At 43.7% G+C, this 21,503-nt stretch overlaps 1 protein-coding gene across 1 annotated transcript in view; it reads right to left on the reverse strand.

The window, feature by feature from the left end:
- The window catches only part of aldh18a1 (aldehyde dehydrogenase 18 family, member A1), a 118,103-nt gene extending 97,004 nt beyond the window's left edge, over positions 1-21,099 (reverse strand). The window contains exons 1-4 of the mRNA XM_084322809.1: positions 21,079-21,099; positions 19,922-20,050; positions 7,864-8,015; positions 6,879-7,028 (exon numbers count right to left, since the gene is read on the reverse strand). Of these exons, the coding sequence (XP_084178935.1) occupies positions 6,879-7,028; positions 7,864-8,015; positions 19,922-20,018 (399 nt within the window). The 5' untranslated portion in view covers positions 20,019-20,050; positions 21,079-21,099. The remainder of the gene's footprint in view (positions 1-6,878; positions 7,029-7,863; positions 8,016-19,921; positions 20,051-21,078) is intronic.
- Positions 21,100-21,503: the final 404 nt, after the last annotated feature.

Consider the following 21,503-nt stretch of genomic DNA (forward strand, 5'->3'; position numbering starts at 1 on the left):
ATTGAAAATGGGGGAAGTCCTTCTCTGGTCTGCATCCCCTTAACAATTGTGTATTGCGCAATACTGTATTGTACCCATTCTGCAATCTGTTAAATTTAGCAATCAATCAATGTATTACCATAGTGCCTTTATACCTTCATCACTGTAGGCTACATATTAATACTACAACTCGTTAAAGCTATAAAAAATACCTATGGTCATTAATTTAGCAGTGGAAATATCATTTTTGGAACAGTGTGTGTGTCTACAGAGAAATGTGAGATAGAAAAAAAGCCAATGCGATTTTGTGTTTTTCCTCAATATCTCTACAATGCCTGCGAGTTACCAGTAACTGTATTTGTCATACCATGACAATTCACGACAACTTTTAAAACGGATCAATTTATATTTATAAATCGCATTCAGGAAATTGGGCGTCAGAGTGAAGGCATGCTCTCCGTGGAGGAATGGGAGGAGGGGACGCGTGAACCTTAGGGGACGACACGGAGGCCCAGAGCAAACGGCTGTGTTCAACAACACATTTACACATTCCTGCATCACATACAGTAACTTTGTATTGTTGTTGGCCAATGTGCAATCGATAGGAAACAAATTGGACGACATCAGAGCAAGGATCCAATTCCAGAGGGACATTCGGGATTGTAACGTCCTCTGTTTCACAGAAACTTGGCTGAGTCCAGATGTCCCGAACCACGCAATAGAACCGGCAGACCATTTCTTCGTTCTCCGCAAAGACCGGACGGCAGAAGAGTCATTAAAGAAGAAAGGAGGCGGCATTGCCTTCATGATAAACAAGGAGTGGTGCGATGTAGGCAACACAAAGGAAATGTCTAACCACTGCTCCCCAGACCTGGAGTTTATCACGATAAAATGTCGACCCTTCTTCCTCCCAAGAGAGTTAACGTCCATCATCCTCATCGGAGTGTACATTCCACCACACGCGAACACTGGGGTCGCACTTTCAAAACTTCACGACGAGGTAAACAAACTCCAGACAGCTAATGTTGACGCTGCCATTTTGGTCTTGGGGGATTTCAACAGCGCGCGTCTTAAAAAGGTGCTGCCGAATTTCTATCAGCATGTGACCTGTCCCACCAGAGGCGAGAACATATTAGACCATGTATACTCGCAATTTAAGAATGGGTACAAGTCACAGGCTCTTAGTCCATTCGGTAAAAGCGATCACGCCGCCATCTTTCTTTTGCCGAAGTACAGACAGAGTCTCAAGCGAACGCCGGTGGTCTCGCGAGAGGTTAAGCGTTGGGCCGTGACGTCAGTGGAGTCACTCCAAGCAGTGCTGGGAAGCACAGAATGGAGTGTATTCCGTGATAACACAGCCAATATTAACGAATACACCGAAACGGTGATTGACTATGTCTGTACTCAGGTAGAAGTAATAATCCCCTCCACCAAAATTAATATCTACCCAAATCAAAAGCCCTGGGTAGACAAATCCGTCCGTGAGGCTCTGAAAGTGCGCACATCAGCATACAACACCGGGCTGGTGACAGGCAACATGGAAGAACACAAGATGGCAAGATACAACGTCAGGAGAGCAGTAATAGAGGCAAAACGGCGTTACAGGGATAAAGTTGAACTTCAGTTTGAACAGGCTGACTCTAGAGGCATGTGGCAGGGCCTCAGAACAATGACAGACTACAAAGGAACCCCCCTCAAACTGAACAGTGACATCTCCTTAGCAAATGATCTCAACTCCTTCTATGCGAGGTTTGAGGCTGTGAATAACAACACCAGCCTACAAACCACGGCAATGGGGGGGGGGGGGTCTGCTGATGGAGACTCAGTGTTCAGGGTAACAGAGCATGAGGTGAGACGGATCTTTAAAAAAGTGGATATCAGGAAGGCAGCAGGACCGGACGGCATCCCCGGCCGCGTCCTAAAAGTCTGTGCCGACCAACTGGCCCCGGTATTCACTGACATCTTCAACCTGTCCTTGGAACAGGCCGTCATCCCCACCTGTCTGAAGAAGTCCACCATCATCCCTGTACCCAAAAAATCTACGCCCGCTTGCCTCAACGACTACCGCCCTGTAGCCCTCACCTCCATAGCCATGAAGTGCTTTGAGAAGCTAGTGAAGGGCTACATCTGTTCCTCCCTCCCCATCAACCTGGACCCTCTGCAATTTGCATATCGCCCCAACAGGTCCACGGAGGACGCCATAGCCCATGTGCTGCACACAGCAGCATCACATCTGGACAAGAGGCAGGGGAACTATGTGAGAATGCTGTTCATCGACTACAGCTCAGCATTCAATACCATAGTCCCCTCCAAACTCATAGCCAAGCTCAGGGACCTGGGCTTGAACTATGACCTGTGCCAGTGGGTCCTGGACTTCCTGACGGGCAGACCCCAGGTGGTAAGAGCCGGCAACTGCACCTCCTCATCCATCACGCTCAACATAGGGGCCCCCCAGGGCTGTGTTCTGAGCCCCCTCCTCTACTCCCTGTACACACATGACTGCGTAGCACAGCGGAACAACAACACCATCATCAAATTTGCTGATGACACAGTAGTGGTGGGCCTGATCTCTGCCAACGACGAAAGGGCCTACCTGGAAGAGGTAGAGAACCTGTCACAGTGGTGTCAGGAGAACTGCCTCTCCCTGAACGTCAGCAAAACAAAACAGATGATTGTGGACTTCAGGAGGTCGGGGGTCAAGGACTACAGCCCCCTCAGCATCGACGGGGCACCAGTTGAGAGAGTGAACAGTTTCAAGTACCTCGGAGCCCACATATCCGAGGACTTGACATGGACCACACACATTGACAGTGTTGTGAAGAAGGCACGACAACGCCTCTACTTCCTCAGGCGCCTAAGGAAGTTCCAAGTCAGTCAGAAGATCCTTAGGAACTTCTACTCATGTACAATAGAGAGCATCCTGACCGGCAACATCACCTCCTGGTTTGGGAATAGCACTGCACAAGACCGTAGCAGACTACAAAGAGTGACACGTTCAGCCGAACGCACAATTAGAGGGGGGCTTCCCACCCTCCAGAACATTTACAACAAGCGGTGCAAGGGGAAGGCTAAGAGAATTATTAAGGACTCGAGCCACCCGAACAACTGCCTCTTTGAACTGCTGCCGTCAGGCAAGCGATACCGGAGTCTTATGGCGAGCACAGAAAGACTCAGAAGGAGCTTCTATCCCCAGGCCATCAGGCTGCTAAACGAACAATAATCGCTAAACGAACAATAATCACTATGCAACAACCATCAAATGCACACAGCACACACACCCACACGCACACACTCACTCAAACAACAACACACTGCAGCACCCACTCTCCACACTTTAGATCACACAAACACACTTACACTTTATATTTATTGATAAAGGATTTGCACTACAACTCGTACACCTACTGTGAATTGTACCTAAACTGCACCTCGTCCATTTATGCCTTGCACTATATAGTATTGTATATTAGTACACTGCACAGTATTGTATATTGTATGGTAACTACGTCTACGAACATTGTACATATGTCTAAACTGAACACTGTGACCTCTTTTTTTACTTCTAATTTTTACTATGTTTTTATTTCATACTTACCTTGTCATGCACAGTCTCTGGAGCGCAACAGTAAGAAGCATTTTGTACAAAAGTATTCTGTACTTCTGTATGACAACTATTAAAGAAACTTGAAACTTGAAACTTGAAACTTTTATCCACAAGATTTGCAACCCCTTTGTTCCAGAGACAAAAGCCACAGAGTGGGCAATCAAGAGACACTGGCTAAGTTGATTTGATACCCTCGGTGCATCAGTCTCTCCCCTGAGCTCTGAGCAAATCTGCTCGCTGTTCTTATTCTTCTTCGGGTCGCAACCGTCTCCCGGTCTGACTTCCTGTGATAACGTTCTAATCTACACTGCTGCCACCTGTCGTCACGGAGGGGAATTGCAGCCATTTTGTAAAAATTAATAAGTACAAAATACGTGCCAATACGTGAACCGTGAACAGGGCGTGAAGAAGGTTGAAAAAACAGGAGAATCCCGGTAAAAACGGTAGGGTTGACAGCTATGGACGAGCCACATGCTCGTAACGCATTTGTTGATTTCATTATAGCCTACATTTAGTTACAATCAATAATATGCATTACTATGTGACACGGCGGTCAACCAGTTGCATATGATTAAAAAATGTCAACACTCACTCACCCCGTCTCTCGTTGTGCCCATCCGTTTTGTACCTGCGAGAACAGCGGGGTCGTCTGGTTGGTTCGACTTTGATAGATCCCCATTGGAACAGGTGGACGTCTGCGAGGCTCGCAACGGTAGCAGCAGACTGGGGATGCTCTTTGTGGTTCAATCAATAAAGTGTACTTTGTGTACGTTCAATCAATGTTATCTCTCGTACATCATAGAGGCTAGACTACTAGAGCGCTATTTGAAATGGATGATCATAAATTTTTTCTTCTGCATTTATAATGTCGTACCTCAGCCAGGAGAATTTAACTTTCCACTCGGGCCTGAACGCTCGACATTTCTGTTTCTTTTCCACGGGAGCCACCACGGCATCAGCGGTCTCTGTGACTTCAGAAGACTCATCTTCGTTGTCATTATTATTAGACCTGCTTGTGCTTGGTTTCATGAAATATTTATTAAGCTTAGCTTGTTTTGCCATCTCTCTCTCTCGCTCATATACCCGTTTGTCGTTATGGTGGCCAGACAGGCTCAAAAAAAGAAAGAAAAAAAGATTCACATCCGAGCGGCGCCATCCTCGCTTTATCAGAGTGAAGCAACAATGAAACAAATGTAATGATTGTTTCGTTCATCGCATAGGCTATTTAATTTTAGCCTATTTTAATACAATTCAAATAATCAAATTGTGCTTAGAGGGAATTATTTTCACCGGACATTATGACCGGAGAGATTTAAATATTCTGACTTTAATAGATTTTGCCGGTCAAATACCGGTAATTACCGGACAACGGAAACCCTAATATCAACATTACTATGGCCCATTCAACATCGGGTATCTATCGTTCCGGATGTGGGAACGTTATATTTTTTCATTCATACATTGTTGTGTTAGTACCGTCGAGAATATAAGTATGTTTTTAAGGTTTTCTGCAGTAATTCCTAAAACGCAAGTTATAGGCCCTGACGCATATGATAGATTAGCGATTGGCGTTTCTTTCCTATACACGCTATATTAAAAAATTCAAATGTATATGATCGGTATACATTATGCTTCATCATGCGTGAAGGAAAGGGGGGGGGGTCGTTTATAATTCCTTGATCGTCAGTAACAGCTTTATTTAGTATGGGTTGATACATTGCTCAGATGGATTGCCGTGAGATGTATAAACAATCGTGCTGAAAATAACGTTATATTCCTCTTACCGTTCGCCGATGAGACTGGAGGAAAAATATTCCAATTATTTGACGTCGATCTGCCAAATCCATTTCCCGTTTGTATGACGCAATAAACGCTGAAATCATATTGATTATTGCGTTTTGAAAGCGATCCCATGCACTCGAGTGTGTATCTAGACCCACGTTACAAGATATTACTGCCGGAGGAATTTCCTCGATGCACCGAGCGCCACTTCCGGTTTGGCTTGGAGTGTAACTCGCCCGACATCCACCAGGCGGCGGTATTGAGGCGTTGCAATATCAGACAGGGTCCAGCTGCAGTCCCGGAGGCGTGTATATTTTCCCTAACGGAGTTGCACTTCCGCATTCGGTTTGCGCGATCTGATTGGCCACTGACGTTTTTTTCAGCGCCAATCGCATTACTCCTAACAATCGCGCCAGCAGGCTGTTACCCTAACCCTAACCTTAACCAACTAACCCTAACCCTAACCTTAACCCTAACCTTAACCAACTAACCCTAACCTTAACCCTAACCAACTTCGAAAGAGAGCGACTTCGAAAGAGTTGCCAAGCTTAACCAGTTTGTTAGGATTAACGCGTTTGGCGCTGAAAAAAACGTCAGTGGCCAATCAGATCGCGCAAACCGAACGCGGAAGTGCAACTCCGTTAGGGAAAATATACACGAGGGAGGCTGGATGAATTATGAATGTCATGGCGAAAAAATTAAATATTGATCCCAAAAACGAGTTGGCGTCCAATGTGTTAAGAGTTGGACAATATCGGTATATCAGATATCGGTAGGGCTGGGCGATATGGCCAAAAATGATATCGATATTGTTATAAGTAAAAAATTATAATAATAATAATACAAAAAAAATTACATTTCTTTTTTTAAACAACAGATGTATGTTTATTTTGCAGCAATTCTTTGTCGTTGCCGCCATCTTTAGTGTTACAGCCCCTCACACTCCAGTTCTCAGGCTGCAACTGGTTTGAAAGCGAAAGTAAACAAGCTTCTCTGCTGGCTGTGGCTCCAGGGGAGTTGAATAGGTCTGGCTCTGCTAGTTTCTTTTCTATCTTTTGGCGCTTTTTTGGTGGACAAACCACAGCACATGTGCACCATGACTTGTGACTGGAGACTAGCTCTGCTAGCACACATAGCCTACTGTGTACAGACGGTTTCAAACTGTATTTTAAATTAGAAAGCAAACTAAATAAATGGACAAGAGAAAAATAAATCTCAATTTGGTCAGTATTGTCATTTGGACAAGCAAAGCCATTACTTTAGTTGCAGGCAAGAAAGACAAGTCTGTCCACTGTCTCTGGTTTTAAAACTGCCCTGTTGCAGGTCATAATCGTTTTTTCTCCCCCGATATCGATTATTAAAATATATCGCGATAATTATCGTTATCGTTTTATCACCCAGCCCTAGCTATCTGTAAAAAAGCCAATATCGAACATCCCTAATACATACATAAATAAATACATACATAAATGCATACATACACAAATACATACATACATAAATACATATATACCACGTCTTTGAGCTGGTTGTGTCCAGAGTGCAGGGCCTGTCTGACGCTCTGGGACAACAGGATCTCATGTCTCAGCCTCTGCTTCCCGAAGGCCACAGCTCCACTGGTTACGATCATCATCTCCCTGCCCTGGTTCTGGAGCATGGCCACCTGGGGAGCACCGCAACACAGTCAGTACAGTACAACTGATTGCTCGTGTGTTAACTGGTTAAGTCTGCAACACTAAGTGCAAAGTAGTGCAATGTGGACGGGTGTGTTCCTGTTTGTTGTGTTGTGTCTGGCTAGATGAATGCATATTTGGCTAATGAGCTAGCTCACGTGACAATGAACATTGTTGCTCAGCTGATAGAGTTGTGCCCTTCCTGATGGCTTGTCGTACAGAACTTGTAAGTCGCTTTGGATAAAAGCGTCAGCTAAATTACTAAATGTAAATGTAAATGTAGTGGTGTCCCGTAGTTTCCATGAGGGATACTAACAATGTTAAAGGAACACACCAACAATGTGGGAAATGTGCTTACCGTCTTCTCCAGAGTCGGACAAGAAGATAGATACCAATCTCCTCTCAGGAGAGGTGGTTTTGGCCAACAGCTAGGCTAACTGGTCCGTATCCGCTTCCATTCAGCTAAGCTATGCTAGCTTGCAGACTGATAGTTTTCTACTGAATCACAGAGAGGAAATTGGTATCTATCTTCTTCTGACTCTGACTCTGGAGAAGACAGTAAGCACATTTTCCATAATGTTGGCATGTTCCTTTAGTTGAAGCTAAAGGACACATTTTAGAAAAGAAAATCTCGACAATGTGACAAATGTCTGGTGATATCCAACTACAATTGAAAAATGTCAGCATAGCCCTCCAATGGTGACCCAGCTGTCTTATCTAGTACCAGTATTGGTAAGTAAGTCATACAACTGCTTTTCATAAGAAGAACACTTTTTCTTACACATGTAACCAGCAGAATTAAAGTCTGGTAATCTTCCTGCTTACCTGCTCCACAATGGAGGCCAGCCTCCCCAGCGCCAGGCCGCACTCATCACCACGGGTGACCACAGCGCTGCCCAGTTTGACCACAATCCTCTTGGCATGGCGCAGTTCACCGCGGTGGGATAAGGAGCTGCCCTGGGCCCGGCCCTGAGACACTGGGACAGGGAGAGGAGACATGACAGTTAAGGCTGAGATATGCTTCAAAGTTGGCTGTCACCGACATGTTGCACGTGGGAGCTAGACCGATATACTTCCACGTCAGTTCAACGCGTGGGTTGCAGTACACCGCCGAACCACTGGCTATATTTTCTGACTTCCTCTGCCAGTCTTTCTTCGATTTGGTCCATGTTTGTAATGTAGTTAATCACAGTTGATAATGGAATGCTCGGACCAAGCGCCCGAGATGATAAATGTTAAATACAGAAGTACGTCAGGCCCAGCTGGTAGGCTTGCAGGAGCTCGGCAGGCTTGCCACAAACTTTGCAACCACTTTGACATCTAAGTATATATTAGACATTAAGCCCAATTCAGACAGCACTCTGTCATCGGCGGCACAGTGGTGTAGTAGAAGGTCCTGGGTTTGTTTCCCGCTTGGGGACCAGGTTGCCGTGTTGCCAGTTACCATGGTGAGGTATCTCCTGGGCCTTTCTGTGTGGAGTTTGCATGTTCTCCCTGTGCTCGCAAGGATTTCCCCTCCCGATAAGATAAACCCAATGGAAAAACATGCACAACAGATCGCTAACGCTGTCATGTCCCTGGCGAAGACGGACAGGAGCACTTGGATTGGTCCCCGTCCCCGGGCGCGGCGCACGCTGCAGCCCTTGTCTGCTCCCGGCTGCCCTTGGGGGGAAGGATGGCGGGATGGGAAGTGCAGAGAACATTTCATCAGCAACTCAGTGCATGTGTGTGTGTGTTCCTGTGGGTCGCCCATCGCATTTGTGTGTTAAATCTGCATGACAAATAAAGACTTCTTCTTCTTCATCCCACCCATTAGTTTATTTGACATTTATTAAAATACATTACATGGTCATGCATCCTAAAATGATAGCACAAAAAAGTTACTTATTTCCATTGTTGTCCTTGGTCTCAGCAGCACATACTGTAGTATTTACACAAACATTCATTACCCATATTATTATCAGCCTACAGTATATTGCTAAAAAATTTAATTAAAAAGTTAAATACAACATTATTAACCTCTTAAAGGGGAACTATTTTACTATTTCTTTCACTATTTGGGCACTTTTACACAATTCCTGTGAGTCTATGGAACACCTCTGTAATATATATATATTTTTTTATTCATTGTTTTGTATTTCTAATCAAGTCCTCAAAAACAGCATTTTTCTACCTCAAGATCTCGAGCCGTTTTGAGCCTGGGCTCCTAAACCAGTGCGGCTCGGCCCGGCCGCCTGAACATTAACATGCAGCGGTGTCTTTGTGACATCACATATCGCGCACATTTTCAAATGACTCAGTTCAGTGAGGGTGAATATTGTGAGAGGAGAATTGGAAGAATGCGCCAATATGAGAATTTTGAGACATAGATCATATTAATATAAGTTCACATAGCTAGGAAACAATGCTAAACACTCAAAAAGGCCATTTATAAGATAGTTCCCCTTTAACAGGCACACAGAAAAGTGGCAATTTTTTACATTCTGAAGTTAATTTTAGTGCTAATGAAATAGAGTAACAGAGGTCTGAACTTGAGTTGAACTTGAAATTGAGTACTCACATTTTTCTGTAGTGGTTGCAAGATTCCATATTCCAATATTCCAGCATAGAGGTATAAGCTGGAAAACACAACGGTTCCATAGCCTGAAGTCTTATGTAGTAACGGTCCAAATCTTATAAAAATTCGTTCAGAAATGGGTCTTTGAGAGACGTCCGAGTAAAACCGACGAAAAGAAAAAAAAAGCTGGCTAAAACACAGCGTTTTCACTTCCCTTTAGTTGACTGTGTCCTCCGATGTATATCTCCCTCCGTCTTGGCACCACCTCGACGTTGGTTCGATATCCCACGCGGGTACTTTTCAATGCGTTCCGTCCGTCTTTTGGTGGCACGCGTCTGGTAAATAATTGTCCAAATATCTAGCAGTTGATGAACTTGGGAGTCTGTTCCTAGTTTATCTGCCACACGTTAGCACTCTATAACGTAGCTTAGCTAAGGTAAGATAAGATAGCTAGCTAGCTAGGTTAGCTAACTACAAGAACAAGAAATAACTAGTAAAGTTAATTTCTTGTTCGCTGTGTCCCTCCCCGACTGAACGTTCTAACACGCAACACAATGTTCATCTTAAGTTCACAGTCCATCTGACGAACGTCCTGGCGTAACCTAATCACTATACTTGGTATAGAGTCACTGTCATATAGATAGCTAGACTAGAGCGCTATTTGAAATGGATGCACGTTAGTATGAGCTAACACCGCTCTGTGTGCAGCACAGTCACATGACTTCTTCTTCTTCGGAATTAATGGCGGGTCGCAACCACAGAAAGGCGCATACCGCCACGGCGCCACCTACTGTACATCCCAGCAACTGGGGCAGATAAGCAAGAACCCGGCAAATACATTTTCTTTCTTCTCTTCCCGCGAGGCCCTAGGGGAAGCGCGAGGCCCCGTGCAATCCCTGACTATCTGACGTCAATTCCAGCTTGATCCTGCAATGTTTTAATTCCGATCCAGCTGATCGGCGTATGTGGTGTTCATAACGAATGCCGTTATTGACAATCAAAGCATCAGAAACGCCCCCCCCCCCCCCCCCCCCTTTCATGCATTCATGATGAAACATAATACCTAGTGCTGTCAGGCGATAAAAAAAAATTATCTAATTAATTACAGGATTTGTAATTAATTCATCTAATTAATCGCATAACCATTTTATGCCTGATATTCTATATTCTATAATCATATTTCAAATTGCATGTGTCCGGATGGCAGAATTCAGTACTGTATCTATAAAACCTTCTGTTTAATCATCTTCCATCTATTAATTTGCTTAGATTTTTCAGGTCTGGTCAATTTGAGCATAGTGTTATTCACAGTCAAAGATAAAAAAATTATTGAATTGAATTGAAATTAATTGATATTCTCATTTGGTTCATTACAATTAACTCAAGCCTAGTAACAGACACAGTATTTCTGACACTGGGAATACATTCCCTGAGATCCATAGATGTCCCTAGAATCAGATACCAAGAACATGCAAATGGACCATATAAAAAAAAGTCTGTAAATGTGTATTCTACGTTCTTATGGAATTAATGAGATAAAAAAAAATTATTAAAAAAAAAATATATATATATATTTTTTTTAATACATTTTGAGTTAATTTTATTAACGCGATAATTTGCTGTGTAATTAATTAATCTAATTAACGCGATAAACTGACAGCCCTAATAATACCTATTATATAGTTGATTTGGAAATAGTAGCGTGTCCAGGGATGAAACGCCAATGCTTATAGTAGAATTCACGTTGAATAGAATCAGTAGAATACTCGCTTCCCAAGAATTATCCCGGATCAATCTGAAATTATACTTATATTCACCACGGCAGGGGTTCCCAAACTTTTCAGGCCGCGACCCCCAAATAACAGCCGGGGTGCTGTTTCAACAGACCCCTTTGGCGCCTGTCTAGTCCACAGTGCTCCAGGCTCAGGTCAAGTGCCTGTTGCCTGGATTGAGGGATCGACCTCTTTTGGGGGTCGTCTCCCCGGTGCGCTGCCTGCTCCCGCTGTGGGTGTAGCCTCTTGAGTGCTTCGAGTTTACAGCCGTGCCAACCTGAACACGCCCGATCTCGTTCGATTTCGGAGGCGGTATAAGTTCAGGCCTGGGTTGTGCTTGGATGGGTGACTGCCTGAGTATACCAGGATCAGTGAGCCAGGCGGCGTGCTATTGGGGGGGAAGGACCTGCTCTTGGATGGGCCCTGTCCGAATATGCTGGCGATGTGGGGGGCGGTGTCACTAGTGACCGCCTGGTGAGGTCTCGATGCTGTGGCGTCATTGGCCTCTCCAGGCCCCCTTTTTCCGGGGGGGGGTCCAGTCCCTTCTGGGTCTGGGTCCTCCTTCGCGCTCCGCTGCTACGGCCTTGCCACGGGGTTGGGCTTGCTCTTGACCCCGTTTTTTTAAGGGGTGGTAACGGGGGTTTGTTCCTTTTTCCGTTCGTTCCCTAGTGGCATGCGGGTTGTGCGTTTGTGTAGTCGTGGGTACGCCCCACGGTCTGCTCACCCTGTGCGTTGAGTTGCTGAAGTCTCCTCTTCGCGCAATCGGATCCGGCTCCCTCCCGTCCTCCGCTAGAGAGGTTCGGGGGGGCCCGGGTCATGTGTACCACTTCCGCAACGGATTTGATTTCCGGGGTTGGCCTGATTGGCCACTAAGCCCACGTGACCCTATGCTGGCCCGCCCCCCTTACCCCGCTTACGCCTGAGAGTCACACACCAGCTAGCGGCAGCCAGAGAGCCTTGCTACTACTAGCCGAGTGATGAATGAAGCTCTATCTGTTTCACCTAACAGCACTATTGCTCCGTGATCATAGCCATCCATCTCTAAAGCTAACCACTATTTGTAAAAGCCACAACCACGTTACCATATGTAATAATGTAAATCATTGTGTCGTTGTACATATTGTGTACACCGTTAGAAGCTAACGCAGCTTAGCCTGGTAGCTATTGTTGTGCTAACAACATCCGATGTAGAAGGCATAGACGCAGGTCGCTTTTTGGCCGGCATGAGTGCCCGATTTGGGGTGGTTCTCTCCTCTTTGTGTGCCTTTGTCCTTGCGGGTGTTCTGCCGGGGGAGCTTGTGGACGCGACAATAGTGGTGGTTGTAGGGTGTTTGAGCTTGTAGCCTAGTTAGCTCGCAGCCATCGTTAGCTTCTAACGCAACGGTGTATACACAATATATACAACGACACAATGATCAAACACCTTATAAATAGGCTACTATTGTCATGTCCATAAGTTCCCTGGCAGAATACTTGTGAGGACAAGGGTATACAAGGAGGAGAGAACCATTTTAAATCGGGTATTCATGCTGGCTAACAAGCTGGGTAGCTATGAGCTAACTAGCGCTACAAGCTCAAACACCCTACAACCACCACTATTGTCACGTACACAATGATCAAACACCTTATAAATACTATTGTCATGTCCATAAGTTCCCCGGCAGAACACCCGCAAGGACAAAGGCACACAAAGAGGAGAGAACCACCCCAAATCGGGCACTCATGCCGGCCAACAAGCGACCTGCGTCTATGCCTTCTACATCGGATGTTGTTAGCACAACAATAGCTACCAGGCTAAGCTGCGTTAGCTTCTAACGGTGTACACCAGGAGTGTCAAACTCATTTTCACAGAGGGCCACATCAGCATTATGGTTGCCCTCAAAGGGCCAAAGACTGTATAAATGTTAATGTAATGTAAAATAAATGTAGCTACTCATTTACATATTGTTAAACATGTTGTTTCTGTATTTATTACTTATTCAAGTTATACATATTGCATATGCATTTGCATAGATGTAAAAATATATGTTAGCTTATGTTATTTTAACAAATTATTTTAGTTTATCAGAACCCCATATTACTCCATCAGTCAATGATCAAACCATTCAAGTAAATAACAAAGAAGAATATCATCAAATACAAGCTATGACATTAAGTTTGTTCAAAACCTTTTTGTCACAGTCAAGAGGGGCAGAACTAACAACTGTGAGCTGCAAAGAATGCGTGGGACAGATGTAGCAGATGTTACAAAAACAAATGGCTGCACACAACCTTACAGAGGCCATACATCCAACTAATGGATTAATTAACAGATTGCAGAATGGGTACAGTACAGTACAGCTCAATACACACAATTGTTATATGGATGCAGACCAGAGAAAGACTTTCGACTTGTTTACATCAGGGTCCCCCATTTTCAATTCGTAATGAAATTGCTATTATGTGTCTGCATGAACACACAACTGTAACTGTACTCAAAAATAACAAAATAAGGGTTGTCTCAGTTCACAACTATATTGGTCAAGTTTTGGGTGGGACTTGTTTGCGTCCCTACAGCTTCTTATTCAATTGAGCGAGATGCTCGGTTATGTCACACAGCCAGCTTGCATCTGACAGTTCAGACAATATTTCTTCAACCCTTTGTTACCTATTCCGCCTGGATCTTTTTTGTATTTTGGGCTGTAAAATTGTCAAAGAATGTCTGAGGAGTAAGTGCTTTTGGCTTTTTTCCTTTGTTACTTCATCAATACCTCAGATGTTCAACACACATGTATGTGTAAGAATGTGTAATAACTAAGGCTGTCAAAGCTTTATTAACGCATTAACCCACAATTATTTTAACGCCGCTATTTTTTAACCCAAGATTAATGTAAAAAAAAAAAAAAAAAAATCAGAGCTCTTGGGGGGCCACATCAAATGACGTGGCGGGCCGCATTTGGCCCGCGGGCCATGAGTTTGACACCTATGGTGTACACAATATGTACAACGACACAATGATTTACATTATTACATATGGTAACGTGGTTGTGGCTTTTACAAATAGTGGTTAGCTTTAGAGATGGATGGCTATGATCACGGAGCAATAGTGCTGTTAGGTGAAACAGATAGAGCTTCATTCATCACTCGGCTAGTAGTAGCAAGGCTCTCTGGCTGCCGCTAGCTGGTGTGTGACTCTCAGGCGTAAGCGGGGTAAGGGGGGCGGGCCAGCGTAGAGTCACGTGGGCTTAGTGGCCAATCAGGCCAACCCCGGAAATCAAATCCATTGCGGAAGTGGTACACGCGCCCGGGTCCTACCCGGTTCTGATGGTTGTGGGGGGCCTCAGCGGGTACATTTGTTGAGCTCAGCTCTGCTCAGCTCCTGAGTTGCCATTATGACGCTGAGCAGAGCTATACGAAATATAACGTACGCAGGGGAGGAAACTAACTTTTTGGCTTACCAGCCAACTGGCGAGTATCTGATTTTTTTTACCAGCCAAACAGATTTTTTACCAGACAAAAAAAATCGCTAATTGTGATAATTACTTCTTTGTATGTCAAGCCGTGTCAATGTTGTGTATGCATCTGGGTAGGCACACTGTGCCTTTAAGACAGCACGGTGGTCTTACGACAGTGCTGTGAAGTACCGTCAAGTGTTGTGGTAACGTCAGTTGGGTTGGTGTGCTGTTGTGCACAGTGCACTGGTTGAGCTAGCCCCTTTCGTGACTGCGATGTGCAAGCCAGGGGCTTTTGAGCATGAAATAAAATGTCTAACCTTACGTCGTAGTCCGGTGCTTTTTTGGAAACATTATAGTCATAACAGATACACCTAGCTGGCTGCTTTGAGAACACAGGGCTAACGTTAGCTAGCAAGCAGCTATAGCTAAAACGCTAACTAGAAGCGAACCACTGTATACAGTTCCAGTAGACTAACATTACACCTCTGTGATTTAAATGTGTCCTTAGTAACTTATACTCGAGGGTTGTACTAGGGTTGGATGCAGTTCCCCGTTGGTCAGTCTGTCTGTTTTCCATCTTCTGCTGTGTTTAACGTTATCAGTTTGCGAGTGCTCCTGATGGCTAGCCTAGTACCGCGGGACTTTTATTATTATATGTCCGCGGGTTGGCCAGTACTGCGCAAACGTTTATTAAACATTATATGTCCGCGGGTGGTCTTGTGCAGTGCTCTCGTGGCACTGTCAACTAAAGCGAACACTCAGAAGACGCGCACCGTTTGCCAGTGCAGTGATTGCAGAATGTTTTATTTTTTTGTATACTCGCCAGCAGGGGAGGAAACTAACTTTTTGGCTTACCAGCCAACTGGCGGGTATCTGATTTTTTTTACCAGCCAAACGTAAAAAATACCAGCATTTGGCCAGTAAAGTGGCCTAATTTCCTCCCCTGAACGTACGGTTATGTATATAACCATAGTTATAGGAGTATAGTGACGCTCAGCGTCAGGACTCACTGAGGACCCCTTGATCTTGCCTTGTGGTGAAAGATTGGGAAGGAGATGATGGTATGGCCACACCCCTGCTTATGTAGGTAGCGGATGGGGGTGTGGCCAGACAGATGATGGTATGTAAAGGTACATTGTGAGAATTTATTCAGTGCAAGTACTGAAGTGAAGAGTATTGCCACTATGACGCTGAGCGTCACTATACTCCTATAACTATGGTTATAATATACATAACCGTACGTTCTCCAACTTGTGTGAGTTGCAGTGATCTCCTGGTTGTTCCCCATCTAGGTTATCTAACTATTGCGCTGCTGCAACTAGAAACACTGGCCTGGCCTGCTTCTAAGTTCAGTGGCCTGACTGCATAAAAAAAAAAAAAAAAAAACAATTGTATTTATTAAAAAAAAAAAAATGTAAATCATCTGGCGACCCCCCCACGGTGGGGGGTCGCGACCCCCACTTTGGGAACCCCTGCACCACGGGATAACGCGTGAACGTATGCATGAAAAAATTATCTCTTTTTTGCATCTTGGACGGAAGAAAGTCAGTGTCAAATGACTATAGTATCGTCTCCATAGCTATAATATAGAATGTATATATATAGCTCTACAAACAAGGTGAGGCACTCCTATCTTTAAAGCGTGGAATAGCTACAACGGGACCCGGATAATCCCCGGCGCTGAATGAGTTAAGCAGTAGACCATGATTTACTGTGTCAAAGGCTTTTTGAAGATCAAGTAAGACCATTCAACACAGTTTCCCTTCATCCATCTCCTTTCCAATAAAATCAGTTAGATAAAGGAGGCATGAGTGTAGAATATGACTTCCTAAACCCTGATTGGAATTCATATAGAAGATTTTCCTTGCCAACATATTCTAATATCTGCTTGTGCACCACTCTTTCTAAAATCTTGGATGAGACACTGAAAATGGATACTGGCCTGTAATTACCAGGCTCAGATCTATTCCCTTTTTTGTACAAGGGAATTATCTTTGCATGTTTAGCACCACTTGGTACAATGCCTTGCTCCAGGGATAGGTTAATAAGAAGGGAGCTATTTCCTGTGCCCCATCTCCTAAGAACTTGTTGTCCAGGCCAGTGGCTTTTGCTATATTAAGCTCGGCCAACATTTCTGCTACATTCTCAACAGACTATTTATATATTTTAAGTTAATTACAAGATTACAAGATAAAGACATAAGAACAAAGATAGATGTCATATCAAGAAAGATGTCATATCACAATGTAGCCTAATTTGCACTGGAAAACAACACTGTCACCTACTGTTATACCATCAAAACTAAGGAAGATATTGTGATATTTTGGTCATATGGCCCAGCCCTAGCATCGGCTATTGGCAATCCCACAGAATAGGACAATCTGGATATAGAGCACATCGCCCAACTCTAGTAGACTGTACTGATTAAATCTGGTAGACTGTATACACTGATTCAATCTGGTAGACTCACTGTGTATACACTGATTCAATCTGGTAGATTTATACACTGGTTCTTGAAGGATGTGTACAAACAAAACAAACATACAGACAGACCTTTGACCATTTCAAAATGCAATCAACGTACCACGTACCGCATGCTATACTCCGTCAACTGATTTGAGTGTAAAAACACGTGATTCCATTCCAACTAGGCTAAATAAACAGAAAGAAAGCCAGTAAATAAAGTTGTGTCCTGCAGTAGGTGGTGCTATAATAGGCCAAAACTCATTCCTATATTCAGCAGCAGTACAATGGAATAGCCTACCAATGGAGTTGAAGCCCATAAGCCCCTTCTCCACTTTTAAATTAGCTATAAAGAGGTGAATCATAAGTAGCAGAAGCTGGGAGTAGTGAACAAAGGGTTTTTAATAAGTGTTATTCCTTTTTATTCTTTTATTGTCTATAAAATGGAATATTATTGTATGTATTTTTTGTTTTTATACCACACATCCTGACATACAGACACTACAAACACCCATGTCCACACACCAGTACATAAATCCACTGACACCAATGATGAAGGACCACAATGGAAACAAGCCTATGGCTTTATTGTGTTTATTGGAATCCTATTGGTAAATGGAGAAATGTATACCTGTTCATAATTGTGATCAAATGTATATGTGTGATTTTCCATTCTAAATCAATAAACTATTCAATCAATAATCTGATTCTGGGTACAACTTGCCCCCCAAATCTGAGCCATTTAAACCTCTCTACATCATGAACACTACTTCCATCAAGAACACACATGGCAGGAAATGCCATCACTCACACACACACACACACACACACACACACACACACACACACACACACACACACACACACACACACACACACACACACACACACACACACACACACACACACACACACACACACACACACACACACACACACACACACACACACACACACACACACACACACACACACACACACACACACACACACACACACGAATGTGTATGTAATGTGTTTTATAACAAATTTGTACCAAAACATTGGTGTAGGCAATAAAGGCACACACGCAACAATAGAAACAAGCGTGGATGGGTTTATGTTTCAGTGATTACATGAGTAAGGCAAACACAGTATAGCCTTCACCAGCTCCCACAAATGCCTGCGTAACCAGGGAAACGCAAAATCACAGAGTGCAAAGTGCCACATCAGCACAGCAGGCAGAAAAGCCTATGCTGACTATGCACACATCTCTCCTGAGCAATGAACCGCATGAGATAAATGTGAGAGAGAGAGAGAGAGAGAGAGAGAGAGAGAGAGAGAGAGAGAGAGAGAAGCCCTTGTCAAATAAGATGGGCCTCATGAAAGTATGTTTTTTTTGTGTGTGTGTATTGTTTTTATTGGCCTATAGTCCATTCATGCTGAGTGAATCAGTTACCCCAGCCACATTTGTGTATTCAAATTTTTTTGGGGAATTAACTGATAGAAAATGTATCAAAAATGTATCGAATCGAGGTCAAATGAAGATATTTCATGATGCATTGAATCGTTGCCTGAATAATCGTAATCAGAATTAATCGTTGTGAGGTTGCATCGTTACACCCCTACCCACTAGAACTCCAATAACACACTAGAGGTTCACTAGAACTTGAATAACACACTAGAGGTTCACTCGAACTCCAAGAACACACTAGAACACTAGAACCCCACTAGAACTCCAATAACACACTAGAGGTCCACTAGAACTCCAATAACACACTAGAGGTTCACTAGAACTCCAATAACACACTAGAGGTTCACTAGAACTCGAATAACACAAGAGGTTCACTAGAACTCCAATAACACACTAGAGGTTCACTCGAACTCCAAGAACACAAACACTATAACCCCACTAGAACTCGAATAACACACTAGAGGTTCACTCGAACTCCAAGAACACACTAGAACACTAGAACCCCACTAGAACTCCAATAAACACACTAGAGGTTCACTAGAACTCCAGGTACACACTAGAGGTTCACTAGAACTCCAAGTACACACTAGAACACTAGAACTCCACGAGGTCTCAGCAAATGTTGTTCATGTACTGTAGTCTGTTGTTGTTTATAACAAGTAGGTTATCAGCACAAGGCCTCGACTTCACCATTCCAGACAGACAATATATTGACTAACTTGACATGATAAGAAGAGGTTAGAGGGTTAGAGTTTACATTCAAGCCATAAGTTGTTTATCCAATTCTAGAGAAAATATCAAATAAATAAAGTTGTTCCAAGTTCCCTCACCCTATGTTGGGCCTACAACTTGTGTCAATGTTTAATACAAAGTATATTTTGAGGTTGCACTATACTATACAGTGTGGCTAAATGGTACTTTTCTGAACTTTGGCAAACTTGAGGCAGCAGGATTTAACCCTTTCACTGCCACACTACCAACATGGTTAACCCTTTCACTGTGACAACACACAGAAGGTTAACCCTTTCACTGCCACACGACAGCCGGTTAACCCTTTTAACACCTTTATAAATAAGCAAATGAACCAAACAGACAATAGTGCAGACAGTAGGCTACTGGTACTACATCCTGGCCCTGTGATGTGCGCCAAGTCGACGTGTGACATGCAGTGTGTAAAATGTAAAACGTGTGCAGCATCACTTGCCTTGTGTCATGTCTCTGGTGAGCTGTTGACGTGCATGCTGTCTGGTCCTCGCGCCCAGGGACAGCCTGGCGCATAGGGACAGCCTCTGCAGCAGCATGATCAACTAGCCCCACACTGCTAGTACAGTATCTAGGAGGGAGAGCGAGAGAGAGACAGTGAGAGAGAGGGAGAGATCACTAAATCAAACCATCATCACCACCAGTGTACATCATAAATCAGAATGTCTCCCTTTTCAGCGAAAATAATACTGACTTGTAAAAAAAGAAAAAAACAAAAAAAATCCTTTTGATGTTGTGTACATATAAAGTGTCGAGGACAGAACTATCCTAGTGGCTCTCTCTCTCTCTCTCTCTCTCTCTCTCTCTCTCTCTCTCTCTCTCTCTCTCTCTCTCTCTCTCTCTACAGTCAAATACTTGAGAGCAGTTGAATAGCATACTTTTCACTGGGGTCTCAGTTTGTCTTGTCTATGTGCTATGTGTTCTCTACTGATTTCTGTCCATGAGGCCCATCTTCTTTGACAAGGGTCTCTCTCTCTATCAGCCCATTTATTCCACACGTTTGAACAGCGAGGTGGGTTTGGCCTGTGCAAAACTCCTCCCCTGCATCCATCAGCTGCTGATGAAACTGTAAGGACGCCTTGCATCATAAAGAAGGTTATCTGTGCATTGCAATGGCCTTGCTTGATCATTGGTTCATGTGCAGTTTATTATATTAGATTTAATATAAATATCAGCAATGAAACTTCAGAGTTACGTGACATCACAGTGAACATGTGGCCACACACACACACTTGTCGTGGCAGTCTGGCAGCGGATCCAACGTGGCTACGCTACAACGTTATCTCGTTTATATCTCGGTGGGACTACAACACATACAGTATCTCCACTTGGTCTTCCCTGTACTTTCAAAAATAGCACGGCAAGCAGAATGTATTTATAGCCAGATAACGTTAGCAGGCAATGTAATACTAGCTCTCACCAACTTCACCGGTAAGATTGCTAACTAGCCAACGAATGGTTAAACAAATAATAATACAACTTGCTTGGGATTTACATGGTTCACTATAAATAACTGTTGATTGACGTTGACGTCAGCTGAGACGTTAGTTGAACTAGTTAGTTAGCGTTAGCTAGATGAATTGTCAACTCTCAACGTACCTGTGTTCCGCTCGCGTTCACGCCTTTATTTTGAAGGCTAAACGGCCAAACCGGATGTCGTGTTTTCGTACCGGAAATGTTATTGTTGCCTGTGGAGTTGTTGCGTTATTTTTTTCCGTAGCCGCATTTCTCGGAGACGCTCTCTGATTGGCACTGGCTGACGCTCTCTGATTGGCCACTGACATGTTTGCCCTCGCGTGACGAGCTGTGTCTTTGCCCATTTCCGCGTCGAACATTGATTGATTGATTGATTGAAAAGTTTATTAACAGATTGCAGAATGGGTACAGTACAGTACAGCTCAATACATACAATTGTTGATTGATTGATTGATTGAAAAGTTTATTAACAGATTGCAGAATGGGTACAGTACAGATTGATTGATTGATTGAAAAGTTTATTAACAGATTGCAGAATGGGTACAGTA

This window comes from Notolepis coatsorum (assembly GCF_963971535.1).
Source record: "Notolepis coatsorum genome assembly, chromosome: 10".
NCBI classification, from domain to species: Eukaryota; Metazoa; Chordata; class Actinopteri; order Aulopiformes; family Paralepididae; genus Notolepis; species Notolepis coatsorum.